This window comes from Tarenaya hassleriana, unplaced genomic scaffold (genome assembly GCF_000463585.1).
Source record: "Tarenaya hassleriana unplaced genomic scaffold, ASM46358v1 Cleome20, whole genome shotgun sequence".
Taxonomy (NCBI): domain Eukaryota; kingdom Viridiplantae; phylum Streptophyta; class Magnoliopsida; order Brassicales; family Cleomaceae; genus Tarenaya; species Tarenaya hassleriana.
The window spans coordinates 1329432-1346715 of NW_010965373.1; the positions used below are offsets into that span (position 1 = coordinate 1329432).

Consider the following 17284-nt stretch of genomic DNA (forward strand, 5'->3'; position numbering starts at 1 on the left):
AGGAAATTGAATATACATATATAGTCAGATGTATGAATACAATTTTATGTGACATGCATACACGAATACTTTTACATATGATAGTCATGACCATGTGTGTACATACATACATATAATACTTGCAATTTCACAATGAAAATAAATAAATTAAATCAACCCATTGGAAAGAAACTGTACAGTAAGTAATTAGTTCTATAACAAATACAATATTAGATTTTCATTTCATGCAGTTTTGACTCTCACGTCGATTTCAGTCGGTCCAAATCGTATAATTCCTGCAAAAAAAAAAACGCGAAGAAACATACGTTATACCACATATTATACAACAAAATTTTGTGGGTTGTATAATAATTAAGTGATTTAAAAAAGCATATTTATACCAAGACAGAATGGATGTCTTGCAGAACAGGTACGAGGAATGAAGTTAGAGTTGCCATGTCCGCTTGGAGAGTCTCGAACTCGAAGCCCTCGTCTTTTGCGGACAAGGCGTTGATGAATGTGTTGCGATCTGGTACGAGTTTGAGAGCCACCTGATTCGACCGACCAAACCCACAATTATAACAAAAAAAAATTATTTAAAAAAATGTTATAGCATATGATTTGTATTTCAATTTTACTCTGAAAGCAGCAGAAGAGATCCATCCATGCCATGGCTTCAAAGTTGCAACGTAGCATTCCTCGATGGCTTGTTCCATGTTATGTGACGTATCATTTGCCAATCTTTGCAATAACGCCGCAGTGAAATCCATGGTTCTAAATATACAACAAAAAAAAATCGTTTGTTAATAATTTAAATTTTTTAAAGTTAATTGAACGTCTAAAAATAGTTTAAAACCGATCGATTATATATAAAAAAACAACTTAATAGACATAAGAATATATATTTATGAAATAAAATACCTTGTGAGCCAAAGAATTGACCTGCTGCAACTATCAGCCTTCTTGGAAACTCCATCTTCTTTCTCCTTCTTGAGAATCTCAACCAGATTGGAGTAGACACGAGGATCAGATTCGCAAAGCTTCTCTATTCTCTACACCAAAATATTTAAAGCAAAGTTTAATAATGAAATATGAAATAAAAGAGGGGGAAAACCATGGTCCGCCCATTTTAGAGGTTCACGAAAATGCCCTTGACAGCAACCAAAGGTGACTGGAGAGGGTCCATGCAACATGAGTCCAGTCGAGTGTATCCAAGAATTGAAATTATTGGACAACGATATACAATATATATATATATATATATATATACACACACATGTTTCGTGCTAATTGTTTGTCCTATACTGTATTGTGTGTGTATATATAATATATATGGTTACAGATTATATTTATCTTTGATTTAACTTAATGTTTTGATCAATGTCTTGTCGGAGAACAGCCATTGTCGGTCCAATCTTATCTGTAGTGAACGACATCACTCGAGTTATGCGTTGAACACAATGAGATTCGAAAACATCATATATATATATATATATATATAACTTGCTTTTTTTGGGAACCGAGAATGATATAGATATGTATATACACACACACCATAAATATAGGGTAAACTATTAGATGATACAGACCAAGAAATTGGATGACTGAGTTGCAGAAAGAGAGAAGAGGCTTTAAGGGTATGTTGATGGCTTCCATGTTATCTCCCGATTTCGTTATGATGAGAACAGAGAGCTCTTCAATGGCGGATCTTATTTCTGTCTTCTTCTCCATCTCACACCTCTTTCTTTTCATCTTCTCAAGTATATATACACACGTATATTTGTGTGTATATGCCTTATGTAAACAAGAAATACGGAAAGGACCAATTTATTATATTTGATGGGATTAGGGATTTAGGAGGGAGAGAAAAATGGAACATGACAGCGGTATTAATACCTCCGCTGTCTGAAACTCAATGACACCCACAAGGATATATACAATATATGTGTGTGTGTGAATAAGAGCGTACATACATACATACATACATACATATATATATATTAGATATCTTTAAGGATAATAAATAGTCCATAGATTCCTTTTATCAAGATGATGGTGACCATATAATTTGACCCGGCTCGATAAGCCTTGTTTTGTTTGCTTAGGGTTTTTTATCCACAAGGTTTATTTATATGCCTTTCTTTAATTTGGATGTTTACGCCACCACTACCAATATTAATGTATTCATATAAATTAAACACAAGTACGCGTATACGCACACACCTATATATATATATATATATATATATATATATATATCTGTGTACACGTGTCGGCATGTCGTTTTGTGTGTTGTGTTATACATGGAGAAAGTGGGGCAGTTGTATTCTTGAGATTATTAAATAACATATACAAATTATTCTTAAATTACTTCTTAAAAATTCCATACAAATTATATATGGAATATATTAAATAACAAAAACAGATTCTCCAAATAACAAGGAGAACTCCAAATGTTAGGCGTAAATATTTTAAAACTCAACGTCAAAATGAAAAAAAAAAAAGACATGATGATTATTTGTTTTTATTATTGTTTAGTGAAAAAGGGCATTCTTGGTACCATAAATGCACTTTGTACGGAATCCATCAAACATGCCGGTGGATAGCGGATGAACCTACACATTATTTGAGGGAATCTTTAATCAGTTTCCTATTTTACTCTACGATTTAAATTTTCAACTCCCAAATTTTTATAGCCCGATTCATGAATCTAATCATTATCACCGTAACATTATGCATTTCTTATTAAATTTATGCTGTATACGTATAAATATTAGCCAAAGACTGACCACGCACAGGAAGCATACATCATTTTATTTTTAGCGGAATAAATCGAAATACAAAAAATTTAAAAATAGGTCAAAGAAAAAAAAACTAGTTTTTTTTATACATTTCTTATACTTTTTACTCTCTTTTTTTTTTCCTTTCATTTTTTATTTTCCTTTTACTTCATCTTATTTTCCTTTCAGTTCTTGTTTTCCCCATATATATATATATTAGTTAATGATATAAGGTTTCATTTATAATATTTTTCTATACATGATTTTTATTTTTCATTTTCCTTTATTGTATTAAATAACGATTCTGTTTCGTAACTTAAAATCTGTTTTATTTTATTTTTAAAACTATATTATTATATATTTATTTTTTACCTTTTTTCAATATAATTACATATATTATCAAAATTATCAATATATTATATTGATATTATTTGTAATATTTTCAATAGTACAATGCCCGATCCAAGTGACCCTATCCATAGGGTCTTTGTAGACATCTATCCACATGATACAAATAGAACACCTAACGACATAAATAGAAGGTACGGTTTATTCTATCTTTATTTTACATTATTTTTATATTTAAAGGAAGTATACTGGATTATGAATATTATAAAATTATGACCAATAAAAAATTAGATTGATTTAATTAAGAAACTAATTACTGGCTCATCTGTAACTAGATGCCAAATTGCTTCTCCACCCCGTAGTGTGAATACTCAAAAGATTCTTACATTTTAATTTACTTCCGGATAGAACTGACATGTAATTATATAACAATTATACTTTTAAAGTAAATATTATGTACTAATTTATGGAGATGTGGCCGTTCTCAACTCTATCTGGCTAAATTTTTAAACCAAAACATTTGGTACGATAAAGACGTTTTCATCAATCAAGTGGTTCAAAATGGTTTACATTTAAAATCATATGACATATATATTCCAAAGGTCTTATCTTATATAGAATATAGACACCCATGAATATGACAAAATTAGAATACCTGCTAACTAATCTAATGCATTAATGATGTAGAGTTGTAATTGTTTTTTCCAAATAACAAGAAGGTTGCAGTTTATAATATTGAAGAATAACTAAGTGATTAATTAATCTTATATAACGAATAGTGACGGATTTAAGATGCTTTTTCCATTGTGTGAGTGCTCAAAACTTCTGTAAATATATAATTACTTATTACCTTCCCGTAAATAAATTTATCAATTGAGGATAAGATGTGACACGTTAATAAGAAAACGTCCAAATAATTATAGAAAAGTCGAATTAGTATATCATTTGTTGGTTGTATTCAGCAAAACCTCTAAGAGAAGTAGAGTCTCTTGAAGTTGGAAGAAGCCGAAGTTTTGAAAACGCGGAGGGACAATTCTCGTTCTGGTCAAACGAGAGTCGAATCGGAACGAATCGGAGAGGGATCAAATACATATAATATGTAATATCATACCAAAATTAAATCTCTTTCTTTTCCTTTATCCAATAATTTTCTCTACAATATGTATATGTGTATATATATATAACCCCTCTTCTATATTTTCTGTAATTTATATGGAAAATCATGTATTTTAAGAGATAAATTAAGATCATGTAAACTCTTATCGTTGTTAGATGGGATCAATTAATTTTATCATCTATAAACTAATTATATATTTGTTAAGCTCAATAGCTTAATATATACTTTATGTTATGAGATATTTCTGGTTTTAGTATCGTTTTGGAAAATTGCTTTTGCTATACATAAGGTTTTTATTTGTCTATTATTATCTTTTTAAGTTCTATCAATATATATATATATATATATACACACACACACACACACAAAATCACATGAAAAAGAAGATACAATTAAATTAGAATAAGAAAAAAGAAAAAAGAAACTATACAATTAAAACTATATAATTATATAATTTTATGACGTGTCAAATCTTTTCTTCCTATCAGTCTCTCATGTTGATCTTATCCTGTTCAACTCGTATCGCTCCTGAATAAAAACGAAATGTTTATAAAATTATCAAAAACAATATTAAAAAGAGAATAATGTACAAAAAAAATGATGAATTAATTTGTTTGTTGGTCCTTACCAGAACCGAATGGATGTCTCTTAGGATTGGTTCGAGTAACGAAACTAGGGTTTCCATGTCTTCTTTGAGCTCTTCAAGGCTCTCGTCCTCTGCAATCGCGCTCATTAGCGTTTTGTTATCCGGTACGAGCCTCAACGCCACCTACGAAATCGGGATTATAAATATTTTAAAAAAATAGACGAATATAAAATATAGAGAAGGTACGCGCAAATACATGTTTTGTACGGTATATATAAATTTAAAAGAAAATGAAAATAATATTTGATGCAATTTCAAGATTATACTTTGAAAGCAGCGGAAGAGATCCATCCATGCCATGGCTTCAAAGTCGCGATGTAGCATTCTTCTACGGCTTCTTCTATGTTCCGTGACACATCTTCCGACAGTCTTTGCAATAACGCCGTCGTAAAATCCATTGTTCTATACGCAAACAAATATTCATTTTTCACCAAAAAAAACCCATTCCGCATATATATTAAAATAGAAGCAGAGAAATATTTCTACGAAGATTCTAGGTGTCTATATTCAATGTTTGAATACATAGATATAATGGACACTTATATCATCATTGGTGATCCGCATTTATATTTACAAATATTAGCTTTGGAACGTTACAGAAACAATATTATACTAAAACCCTCCTAATTAAGTTATAAGGAATATGCAGATATTCTAATATAATGTATACATTCAAGAAACGATCACATATATATATATATATATGTTCTATATATAACGTGAAGAATATTGAATTGGGATTGTTACCTAGTGAGCCAAAGAACTGCTCTACTGCAGCTATTACTCATCTTGGAAACCCCTTCTTCTCCTTCCTTTTTCAGAATCTCGACCAAATTGGCATGAACACAATGAGGATTAGATTCACATAGCTTCTCTAATTTCTACGAACAAAAAAAAAAAGAGATGAATTTAAATATATGTACACATAAAAATAATAATAATTAGAAGAAAAAATGAAGCAAAGAAAAACAAGGTCCATCCATTTTTACATACAAATTCTTCTATGAATTGACAAAACTGCCAATGAAAAAAGAGACTAAAAGGTGAAATTATTGGGTGTCTCCTTCAAAATATAAAGTAGCGTTACCTTTATAAGATTAATATTAGGTATAGCATTAACACACACATATACTAATATTATATCGATCATTACATATTACCAACAGAATGGAGAAATAACGACGGAATTCATCGTAATAAAACATAATTTTCATAAATAATTTTGCGAATTTTTATAATATATCGGCATGGACTAGTAAAAGGAAATTTCTATAGTTGTTCCTTGGTATTTCGTAACATATATACATATATATATATATAGAGAGAGAGAGTATCATGTTTAATTAATGGACTTCGACAATGCTAATTATGACAATAAAAATAGGGAAAAAAAATTGTTTAATGCTAATTGATTATCTTTACCTGGATATTTTGATCGATATCTTGTCGGAGAACAGCCATTGTCGGTCCAATCTTATCTACAAAGCACAACAAAACAGTGAACCCGTGATGACCAAAACAGTGATCTTATCTTCAAGATAAAGACATGGGAATTCTTATTCTCTTGTTCTTTGGTTAATTAATCAACAAACAGAGAAATAATCATCATCAGAAGATTAAGAAGAAGAACAAATTTATGCAGACCAAGAACTTGTATGATCAAGTTGCAGAAAGAGAGAAGAGGTTTTAAGGGTATGTTGATGGCTTCCGAATCATCCGGAGATTTGGTTATGATGAGAACAGAGAGCTCTTCAATGGCGGATCTTATCTCTGTCTTCTTCTTCTTCTTCTTCTCCATCATTTCGCATCTCTTCCTCTTCATGCTCGCCCCCCTGCGGTTCTGTCTCTTCTTCTTCTTCTTTCAACTAAGTCTATTGTTTGAGTGTCTCTGTCATGTATATATTTGTAGCCGCAAAAAAAAAAAAAAAAAAAAAACTGGGTTTGACTTTTTTTTTATCAATTTGGTGTTATTTTAATTTATGTTTTCTCAAGGAGAGAAAATAATAAAAAGGAATTTCAACTTTTTCTATGCATATATAATAAATATTTTCTTATTGGAAGGTGATAATTTTTTTGGTTGTTAATTTACACTTAGAGAAGGAAACTTGGGAGAACTACATAATCCCTCATTGTGTGAGATAATGTGTGTTTATAAATAAATTATTATAAATATCATAACCATATGTAACCGTATTTATATTTCATAGATTCCCTAATCAAGATGATGGTGACTTAGTGTTTGACCTTGATGGGATGATTTTTTTTTTTGCAGTTTTAATATTTAACCAAATGATTTCTGTGTACTTATTTGTGGTTTTTATATTATATGTTTAAATACCAATTGTTTATTTTTTTTATGCAAACTTATTCAGTTATTAATTAGTTGATCAGACTCACTAATATTATTTCTTATCAACTACAAAAGAGAAATAAGTCTTGAAATCCCTAAAATCAAATCAGAACACAAAAAATATTCAAACTTATCCTATATATTTTTAATATTTAAATCTGTCCGACTTGTTTATATCTAAAACTAAATGAGTATATGAAGTATAATATCCAGTATCTTAAATTATCTTCTTTCAAATACTATTACCAATAATTTATAGAATTCGTAATTTGTCAAATTTTCACATTTCTAAATTTTTTCTGATTCAAAATTTTATTCTATCTCACAGGACGAATTAATCTTGTTTTTCAAAAAAAATTTAAATTGATAAAAAAAAAATAGTTATAAAAAATGCCAATGTCCCTTCAAAACATCTCACAAAAATAATTATCATAGTATAGAATTGATGTAAATTAAATATAGTCCACTGAAATTGGTTTTCGTTTTGAGAGTCAAACCGACCATTATAAAGACAAGATTTAAAAATAAAATTCAAATGGATGATCGGAATTAAAATACCGTATTATTCTCATACATTATTGGAAAGTCGAATTTACTATTGAAAAAAAAAGGAAAATAAAAATTTGATGGGTCAAGACTCAAGGCTCCATGAGGTCGTATAGAGGCATGCAAGGATGTAAGAAAAAGAATCTTCTTCCCAACATTTTATTTCATTGGATGCTTATTCCCACAAACAAACATCATGTCCATTATACATTGGACAACTTTAATCCTGATATAATTAAACCTTAAAATACGGGTTAATCCAATTTTATTAATTCCCTCAGAGGAAAACAAATAATTAACATAGAAATATTTCCAAATACATTGCAACACACACACATATATATATACATATATATATTCATTTTTTTAATAAGTTGAATAAAAGTTTTTAACACATCATGTATGAAAAAAACATATGATTTTAAAGACTTAATAAAATATTATTAACTTAAAAATTTTATTTAAAAACAAAATAAAATATTTTAAAATTATTGGGTGGAATACCCATAAATTGGTAGCGAATGACTCACATACGATACATATAATTCCAAGTTGATAGCAAAAGCTTGCATCACCTCTAACATCACTTGAAGCAATATATATATATTATTATTATCATCATCAACCATAATAAATAATAAAATGTTTGGTTTGTTTCAAATTTCAATGGCGTTTTTTAATGGGACTTAAGATAAGACATTACGTTATCATTTATTCCTTTCTAATTTATATGTCCGGTTTCAATATCATTTTTCTTATTCTTTATTTTTTGTCAAATTATGAACTAGCTATCAATACATAAACATATTTTATAGGGCCACTGATTATCGTCGAGTGGTATAATCATCTTCATTACATTTTAAGTTTATTGTTTTATTATTAAAAATAATATTTTATATTAATTCCAAAAATATATGAATTCCGTTTAGATTTAGTTTTAATTAAAACGTATTTCTTTTCTAAAGAAATCTTCTTTTTTTTTATAAATTCGTTTAATTTGATTTTATATTTAAAACAGGTTATAGTTCTATCTTGGATGTCGTGAGGGATCATGAATGTCGTGACGATAGTTTAAGTTTGGGCTAAATTTGTAATTCCGCCCATTACATAAATTTCCGTCCAACCGAATTAACTCTTTATTTTGAGTGAAATTACGGCTTGTGCCACTGTATCGAGAAACCGACACGTGTCATCGACCTACAGAACAACCTGCAATTTCTAGTGAAATTACACCTTCTACCACTTTACTGAAAATCGACGCGTGTCCACTTTTTCCTTCCGGCATCCATCTAAGCGTCGGAATCCTCTCCAGAAGGACGGACCAGCGGAGACGATGTTGGCCGCCGTTACCGCCGTGACTGACATGGCGTACGGTGAGCGCACGTTAGCAATCTTCGGCCGGTGACTCTCGTTCTTCGATCCTCCGACGTCGGTGGGTTTCTATCCGCTGCGGCTGAGACGCGATGCACCTGCGTCGAGGCTCGTCACAATTCGTGCCGCCGGATCCGAGTCGCGTGCGTAGAGTAAACTGAGGAGTATCTCCACATTATGAGGTAAGCTCGTATATGCAAATGCAAGTTCATATATGTGTTTGTGTATATAGGCTCATAGATCTCCGGCCAATGATGACCGTTCTTATTGCCCTAACTCTGTTGAAATTTGTGTAATTGGCTATGATTTTGTGTGGGTGAGTATGTCCAGATGCAAATTTCTTCTTAACAATGTGATGTTATATGACTGTCCCAAACGAATCTCCGTTTCATGGCAGAAGCCGCAAGAGTTTTCAAGTACTTATTTCCTTGTTTATAACTGCGTTCTTCTTGGACATTATCTGTAGATGATGCTTATTTTCTGATAGAGTTTTCACTTCAGTTACAAGAGGCTGCAAGAGAATTTGGATCTGTCTGTGCTCTGGAATTTTTCTCATTCAGGAAGGTAGAAAAGTCCTGATCTTTCTGTCCTTTCAGATATGACAAATTTCTTTGACAGAAAATGGAAGTAGAAGCAATGCACGCCCTCTTGTTTGTCCTGTGAAATCGTGTCCGTTTAATTGCTGAAAGATGATAGTAAGCTGTTCCAGTCATATTAGCATATGCTTGAACACAAGCAGATGTTTATCTTCCTGTAGGCTAGTTCTAAGAGTTACATCACGGGCCCCTTTGCTGCTGCAATACAATCTGTCTATGTTTGGAAACCCTTAACTCCTCGGTTTCTTCTTCCCTCACATGTATATTGTTCGATTTTGGCACAGGACGGCTGTAGGCCATTTGAGCTGGTGTATCACAGTCTGTTTGATGTTTCTCGGTCCAGCGATAATGAACGTGTCACAGAAAGGTTTGTTTTCTGTTGTTACTTGTAACATACTTGAGGGAAGTGATGCCAATAAGCTTATTATTCGCAACATGTGTTCAGTCATGCCATTCATTGTACGAAGTTATCATTTCTTCTTGGTGCTCCTCTAGTGAAAACACTTTTGGACATCTTAAAAAGAAAATAATAGAGTTTCTAAACAACACAAACTTATACCTTTTATCTTTCTATATCGGACTAAACAAAATTCATTTTTCCTCCTGGAAATGATCTTATTCCTTTCTCTTGTAAGAAGTAACATCCTTATAAGGCATACGAGAAAGTGTAGATGCTCTATTTTCTGTAAAGTAAGACTGTCTTATATTACCTTGCTTCCCTTGGCCCTTAAAATGTGATTCATTCCTTGTCTAACCAGCAATGTTCTAAGAGTTAAACAGGCCTGAAATGTTCCATAAATATGCAACTCATATTTGTCATTTCAGCCTTAACTTTCTATGGCTTATCCAATCAAAATTCCCGTAGGCACTTTGCTGTACCCTGGGAAAAACAGTTACTCGTTCTCTGTTTCATTGCATTGCCATGATAATTCTTCTGACAACTCGCTTTTCCGAAAACAGCTTTCTAGTCCCATATGTTCACATCCACCGCTGTGGAGACAAAAGGAAGTAAATGCAGGTAAAAGGGCTAAAGGAGGCAAGCCACGGAAGCTGGTTTGCAGGAACAACAATGGTGGTTTGTTTGAGACAACTCCTGAAGTGATGCCACCATACCCAACATCCGATTTAATTCGGGACTTCTGCAGTGCCATGAATGCCAAGGATGTGAAGAAACTAAACCTCCTTCTTGCAGAAGATTGTTTATTTATGGACCTCATCTTCTACATGCCCTTTGGTGGAAAACAGGTTTATTTTAATTATTTTCTAGTTACTGAAAGATAGTGTCCCTTATTTGAAATCTGCCAATTATCTTTTCTTCCACGTTGGTTTGTAGAGTTTGCAATAATTTGATAAGACTTTTATTAATTGGCGATATGCAGAATGTTATAAACTTCCTCACCGACGTGATGGATGCGATGGGACCAAATGTTCGTTTTGCCATTGACACATTGACAGAACAGGAGAAGTTCACTGCTACTGTGTCATGGCATCTAGGTATGTTGGATAGGTATTTCTTAGCTTACAAGAGAACATATTTGATTTTGGTGTAGGCTTCCAAATTGATAGATAATGCTTTTTAATATACCTTCGAATCCAAACGGTCGGATTTCTGCAGAATGGAAAACGAAAGAGATACCCTTCACCACCTGCTGCTTTTTCTTCGAGTGCGAACCAAATCAAGGAAAGCTCTTCATCAGGTCTTGTGATTTAGATTACTATTTTCTGGTAGTGAAGACTCTTAATCCGGATGTGCCATCATGAAAAACTTACTACCCTTTGTGCAGGAAAATTATTGGACTGGAGGAACTTCCGGTGAAGCCTGGGGAGTTGGTTCTGGTAATTAAGGAATTATAACGTGCACACTTGTTATCATACATATACGATCATGGATGTTAAATGTTTATCACATTAGTTTCGTTTCATATTATTCCATCAGAAAGTACTCAAGGGAGCCAGTTCAATGTTCGACAACTTTCCCATGGCGGCTGATGGTATGTTAATGATCATCACTCTTGACTATTAGCGTTTCCATGCATATTGATCATAACTAGATGTTATTAGACATGGGTTCAGACAAAAATATGCTTATAGCTTTTTCGGTATTATAATTGAAGGAAGAGTAAGTAATAAACAAAGGGTTCTCACCCGTCTGAGTTTCATTCATATCCCTATCACGGATTGTGTTTTTTTTTTTAAACAAAGTTTTGGGTAGAGGAAAATGGCCGATTGGGTTTTGAAAATGTGTATATATGTATATATATATAAACAGGGTTGCTGCAGAAGATGCAAGGCAGAGGTGGAGGAGGAGGAGGACTTCAAATGCTTCTTGACCTTCTTGCCTCCAAGACAAAAGATGATAGACCCAAGAAATGAATAATCATTATTCATTACTACTCTTTTCTTTTGTTTACTTGTTGTATTCGTAAGCTCATCCCCGGAAATAACAATGTCTGGTTGGGTTTTACGCCCATTTATTCGGAATTTTTAATTAATGCATAAATTCATTCAGAATTTAACCTAAATTACGTGTTAACTCGTCAAGCAAATAGCGACTCCTGAGGTTTTGCGAAAGACTTTCAAATAGCTTTCTGGCGGAATATTGAACTCGTCTTCAGGGCCCTGGGGTTGAACCTTCACGATCCGCAACTTCAACACCTTGACTTTTCCCATGTTTCCGTGTCTTCTTGACTTCCCACATTGTTGGACTCAGCTCTCTCTCTCTCTCTATTTTTCTCTTCTTCTTTTTTTGTGTGTATTTTTAACGAGTACGAAATACAAAACACGTTTCCGGATTAACCACGTGAGTTAGAATATTAGTTTTTGCCAATGGATGTGTCAATTACCGGAATTTTTGATCCAACTAAATCTCTCGAAAATGAATACCCCTCCTCAAATAATGGGAAAGAATATATATTAGATATCTTTAAGGATAATAAATAGTCCATAGATTCCTTTTATCAAGATGATGGTGACCATATAATTTGACCCGGCTCGATAAGCCTTGTTTTGTTTGCTTAGGGTTTTTTATCCACAAGGTTTATTTATATGCCTTTCTTTAATTTGGATGTTTACGCCACCACTACCAATATTAATGTATTCACGGGAGTGTTTCATATATATATATTAGTACATGAAAAGGCAACCGAATAGTTAAAAAAATAAAACTTAAACTTTGTTTTTTATCAAATAAAATTTCACCTTCATTTTTCAGTAAAAAATAACCCTGCACTTTATAATCTTTATCATTTTTAACCATATTGTTGATATGACGTTCTGATATCGTGACATGTCAACCATGATGTGTCAAATACGGTCAAAGTATTGATTTGTCACGTAGGATGTCGTAACGCCACGTCAGCAATAGAGTTAAAAATGACAAAAATTATAAAGTTCAGGTTTATCATTGACTGAAAAATGAAGTTGAGGTTTTATTTGATAAAAAACAAAGTTTAGATTTTATTTTGTGAAAATTGAAAAAGTTGAGGTATTATTTTTGGATATTCCCATTAATTTATATAAATATATAAAGCCCAAATTACCATACATTATTATGTACGGTAGATTCTTGAGATGGACCCATCGGAGAATTCTCCCGCGAATAGATCAAGAGATAATCTTGGTCCGTTGAGAATCAGAAAAGATTCTCACAAGATCCAGAAACCACCGCTTGCGCCGTCGCACCACCACCACCTCCGAGAAGCTTCTCCTCTTCCTCCGCCGCTGCACCACCACCACCACCACCAGGAAGTTCTTCCTCCGCCGCCGCCGCACTACCACCAACAAGTTCTTCCTACTCCGCCGCACCACCACCACCAAGAAGTTCTTCTTCCTCCTCCGCCGCCGCTGCCACACTACCACCGCCAAGAAGTTCTTCTTCCTCTTCTTCCGTCGCACCACCACCACCACCGCCAAGAAGCTTATCCTCCTCTGCCGCAGAACGACTACCGAGAAACTCCTCCACCGCAACACCACTACCTAGGAGCTCCTTCGCCGCACCACCACCACCTCCAAGAAGCTTCTCCTCCTCCGCCGCACCACCACCACCAAGCACCACCTCCGTCGCCTCCGCCTCACCACCACCGCCAAGAAGCTCCTCCTCCGCCGCCTCCGCCGCCGCCGCCGCACCACCGCCGAAAATCTACTCGGCCGCCGAGATCTCCGTTGATTAGATACGAGTTGTCGCCAAAGATCATCCACACAAACCCTAGCGACTTCAAGGCATTGGTTCAACGTCTCACTGGCAAACCCCCGTCCACAGAAACGACGTCTTCGTCTTCTTCTTCTTCTTCTTCTTTTACCTCTGCTATTCCAACGATGGCGCCTAGTGAAACGACGCAGTTTAATGATGGTTCGATATCTTCGTCGTCTTCTTTTCTGATCAGGAATCAATCTAACAACGAATTAGGGTTTTTGGAAGGGATGGAGGTTTTTCATCATCAACAAGAACAACAGTATCCAGCGATTCTGTTACCGGAACCCATGCCGCCGATCTTTCTCCCGGCGACCGATCCGACCGGTCTTCCCTTCTCCAATGACATAACTCCTGTTCCTCATCATCAGCCACGTCCTCATTCTCAAGACCATTTCAGAAAAGAAAATGATTCTTGATTGGTTACCGTGATTGAATCATCATGTACAGTATCTTCATACATATTGTTGGATTTTTTTTAGCCTCTGATGGAGATAGAGGTTTACAAATTGATTGTCATCTTATTCAATGGTGACGATGACGCCATTGTTGGAGTTAAATGAGCATTTTGATGATCTCTTCGTATTTGGTGGCTAAGCAAATTGCAATTTTTTTTTTTAATTTCTTATTGATTGCATATGTTCATTGATTGATTAGTGCATGCAAGAGTTTAATTTTAGTTACTCGATTTTTTCTGTACTTCATGTACAACTTTGTTCACAATTCAATGCATTTTTTCATATGTTACATTATTAATAATATTAAACACCTGCGCTATATATATGTATATATAGTATAATTAGTCACATGGAAACATATAATTTGACTCAAAAGTGAGTCGATTTAGGTTAGTTTTTTACCGAGCCGAGCCAAGAATATCTGAACCCAAATAAAAGGGTTCAGTGAGCCAACTTGCCACGAACGAGCGGGCTCGAGAGTTGAAGTAAAAAAAATTCTTACGTTGAAATTTGAAAGTGTTGATATTGTTCGGTATGATATTTTGTATTGGAAATAATTTTGTATGTATGGATTCGGATCTGAAGATGGTTTTTTGTACATGGATTAGGATCTGATCGTACATGGATGGATTAGAATCTGAAAATGGTTTTTTGTACATGGATGGATTGTGATTTTATCTATTTGAAGATGATTTTTTGTATATGGATTATGATTGTGAATATAAGTATAATTTGGATGTATTGATATATTCTTTTTATGTTGATGTATATTTTATATAATTTGATATGATTTTTTTTAGGTATTTAGAAAAATATGAACCGGCTCGAGAGTCGGCTCGCGAGTTAAGCGACTTGGACTGAATTAGGAATTTTCTGGCCCAAATAAAAACGGGCTTAATGAACAGGGTTGAAATGAGCTGGTTCGAAACGAGTTGGTCCGAGCTGGCTCGTTTGACATCGCTAATCCATTTGGATAAAAAGATAAGAATGTTTTAATTAATGAATCTTTTTGTTTTAACTATATATACACATATATCCACCATTTGATGAAATTTTGGGTAACTGTGAATTCTAAAAACAAAAACAATTCAACATTTTATGTAAACATTGAAATTAAAATTTCCACGATCGTTACAGTAAATTGCATTTTTTTTAGCAGCAATAGTTTATAGGTTAATATATATAATTTTCGAAAAAAGAACATCAATATATAACAAAAGAACATAAAATTTTCAATTATTAAGAATAAATATAGAGAGTATCTCTAATTATATATATAAAGTTGTCTTCAAACTTAATGAACACAATCCTGTTTTTTTTTCTTGCATTAATGGTCCGAGAACTTTTTTCTATATACAAGAGAGACATGAAAAATGGTGTGAAGATTACACATGGACCAAATTGACCAAAGAAAAACAAGAAAAAAAAAAGAGGATAAATGAAGAAACTCGGGGTCTGACACAGAGAAACAGAAACTTACGGGGCCAAAGTAGAAAATTTTAAAGTTTAGATTCTTCTTCTAACTAGAGTCTTGTGTTCCACACAGGAGTTCATCTTCTTCTCTGTCTCTCTGCGTTTGATTAGACGGAGGAGACAATGCTCGGTCAGAATTCCCATCGGCTTTCCCAGAAGCCACCGCCGATTTCTCCGACACTCTAACATTGTACTTTTCGTACACCTTTTCACGGTTTTCCGACCACCATGTCTCAGCTTGATGCTCCCCAAATTTTCGACGGCTGCAAGAGAATCAGAATTCATTCATAGCATCAGAACCGGAAAAAAAAATGATCGAATTCATCATCAGTCAGCGCTTAGATAATTTCTGGATAGACGGGAAATTCCCATGCAACGACAGCTTTCTTGTAAAGGTTTCACCTTTGAATGACAGCTACAATGGAGATGATGCGAAAATAGGTTAAGGAATCTAACAGGAAGGAGTGTGTTTTAGGAGGGATTGATTACCTGAACCGGACTCGTCTTAGATCTCTGGTTCCATCACAGAGAGCTACAAGAGTTATATACACACCAGGCTCATACTGCTCGATCCACTCCGCCTCTACTTGATTACCGTTATTGTCTCGGCAAGGGACTGACTCGTTCCTCTCGGTGGCTGATGAACCGTTATCACTAATCCTTGGATCTGCATTCTCGTCTCGTCCATTGGCTCCAGGTGTGTTCTTTGGAGATGGCAAAGCAGACCAAGATGCATTTCCAGAGGCAAACTCAAATGGGGCAGCCGAAGATATAGAAGAGGTGATTGAATCCGATCTGGAAGGATGCTGCCCATTTGCTTCCGGAATATGAAAACCGTTCTGATCTAACCCGTTCTGTAGGCAGGTGAGCTTTATGCTCTCTGGGTCATAGACACCAGGCGGCAACTTCTCAGCTATGTCCTTGAGCTGTTAAAACAAGAAAAGATGCAAGTTAACAAGCAGGGAATTCCGATACTTCAGACTGAATTCGGTCTTTCAATATAATTTAGAAATATATATATATATATATATATATATATGGAAGGTAAACGCTTAGCATTACATAAATAAGAGATTTTCGAAACCACACTTAGATCAAGCATCTACTTTCAAGCTATGAGAACCGGCATTTCTTCATCTTCTCTCACCAAGATAATACGGCACACCCAGCTTTGGCATGGCCCATGACACGTACGATTTAGGCCTTGACAAGTGCATTACTCGTAGAGCTCCTAGATCTAATTGGTTTCTTGTGCAGCGATTGTACATAATCCGAATAGACCATCCATTCGATTATGTAATCCCAATCCCGAAGCTCCCACTCAATCAAGCATATCGTATATCTTGATCAAGTTACATGCATTCATTCACTATGGACCATCCATAAGAATTAATCATGTCTATTTGAGTTACAGTTGATCAGATTAAGCAA

The 17284-nt window shown here is 34.1% G+C and overlaps 4 protein-coding genes across 12 annotated transcripts in view; 1 reads left to right on the forward strand and 3 right to left on the reverse strand.

Moving 5' to 3' along the window:
- Positions 1 to 31: 31 nt before the first annotated feature.
- Positions 32 to 1889, reverse strand: LOC104813699 (glycolipid transfer protein 3-like). Its single transcript, XM_010541406.2, has 6 exons — positions 1569 to 1889; positions 1345 to 1399; positions 901 to 1029; positions 618 to 753; positions 381 to 530; positions 32 to 275 (listed from the first exon to the last, which is right to left on the reverse strand). Exons 1-6 carry the CDS (start codon positions 1729 to 1731, stop codon positions 240 to 242), a joined length of 669 nt encoding a protein of 222 aa, XP_010539708.1. The 5' UTR covers positions 1732 to 1889; the 3' UTR covers positions 32 to 239.
- A 2697-nt stretch (positions 1890 to 4586) lies between these two features.
- LOC104813700 (glycolipid transfer protein 2) lies at positions 4587 to 6759 on the reverse strand. 2 transcript variants are annotated; one of them, XM_010541408.2, is made up of 6 exons: positions 6515 to 6759; positions 6293 to 6348; positions 5618 to 5682; positions 5137 to 5272; positions 4853 to 4993; positions 4587 to 4752 (listed from the first exon to the last, which is right to left on the reverse strand). In XM_010541408.2, the coding sequence occupies exons 1-6, from the start codon at positions 6690 to 6692 to the stop codon at positions 4717 to 4719; spliced, it is 612 nt and encodes a 203-aa protein (XP_010539710.1). In that variant the 5' UTR covers positions 6693 to 6759; the 3' UTR covers positions 4587 to 4716. The 2 variants fall into 2 exon arrangements, with proteins under 2 accessions (XP_010539710.1, XP_010539709.1); XM_010541407.2 differs by having other exon boundaries at positions 5618 to 5751; positions 6515 to 6758.
- A 2268-nt stretch (positions 6760 to 9027) lies between these two features.
- Positions 9028 to 12249, forward strand: LOC104813701. Of its 6 annotated transcripts, none has more exons than XM_010541413.2 (9): positions 9028 to 9319; positions 9604 to 9701; positions 10018 to 10100; positions 10694 to 10978; positions 11113 to 11227; positions 11349 to 11430; positions 11518 to 11569; positions 11670 to 11724; positions 12003 to 12249. In XM_010541413.2, the coding sequence occupies exons 4-9, from the start codon at positions 10835 to 10837 to the stop codon at positions 12104 to 12106; spliced, it is 552 nt and encodes a 183-aa protein (XP_010539715.1). In that variant the 5' UTR covers positions 9028 to 9319; positions 9604 to 9701; positions 10018 to 10100; positions 10694 to 10834; the 3' UTR covers positions 12107 to 12249. The 6 variants fall into 6 exon arrangements, with proteins under 6 accessions (XP_010539715.1, XP_010539716.1, XP_010539714.1 ...); XM_010541414.2 differs by having other exon boundaries at positions 9625 to 9701; XM_010541412.2 differs by having other exon boundaries at positions 9639 to 9701.
- Positions 12250 to 15674: 3425 nt separating this feature from the next.
- Positions 15675 to 17284, reverse strand: part of LOC104813703 — a 5998-nt gene continuing 4388 nt past the window's right edge. For all 3 annotated transcript variants that reach the window (XM_010541419.1, XM_010541420.1, XM_010541421.1), the window contains 2 exons: positions 16343 to 16779; positions 15675 to 16116 (listed from right to left, as the gene is read on the reverse strand). In XM_010541419.1, the coding sequence (XP_010539721.1) occupies positions 15900 to 16116; positions 16343 to 16779 (654 nt within the window). In that variant the 3' untranslated portion in view covers positions 15675 to 15899. The remainder of the gene's footprint in view (positions 16117 to 16342; positions 16780 to 17284) is intronic.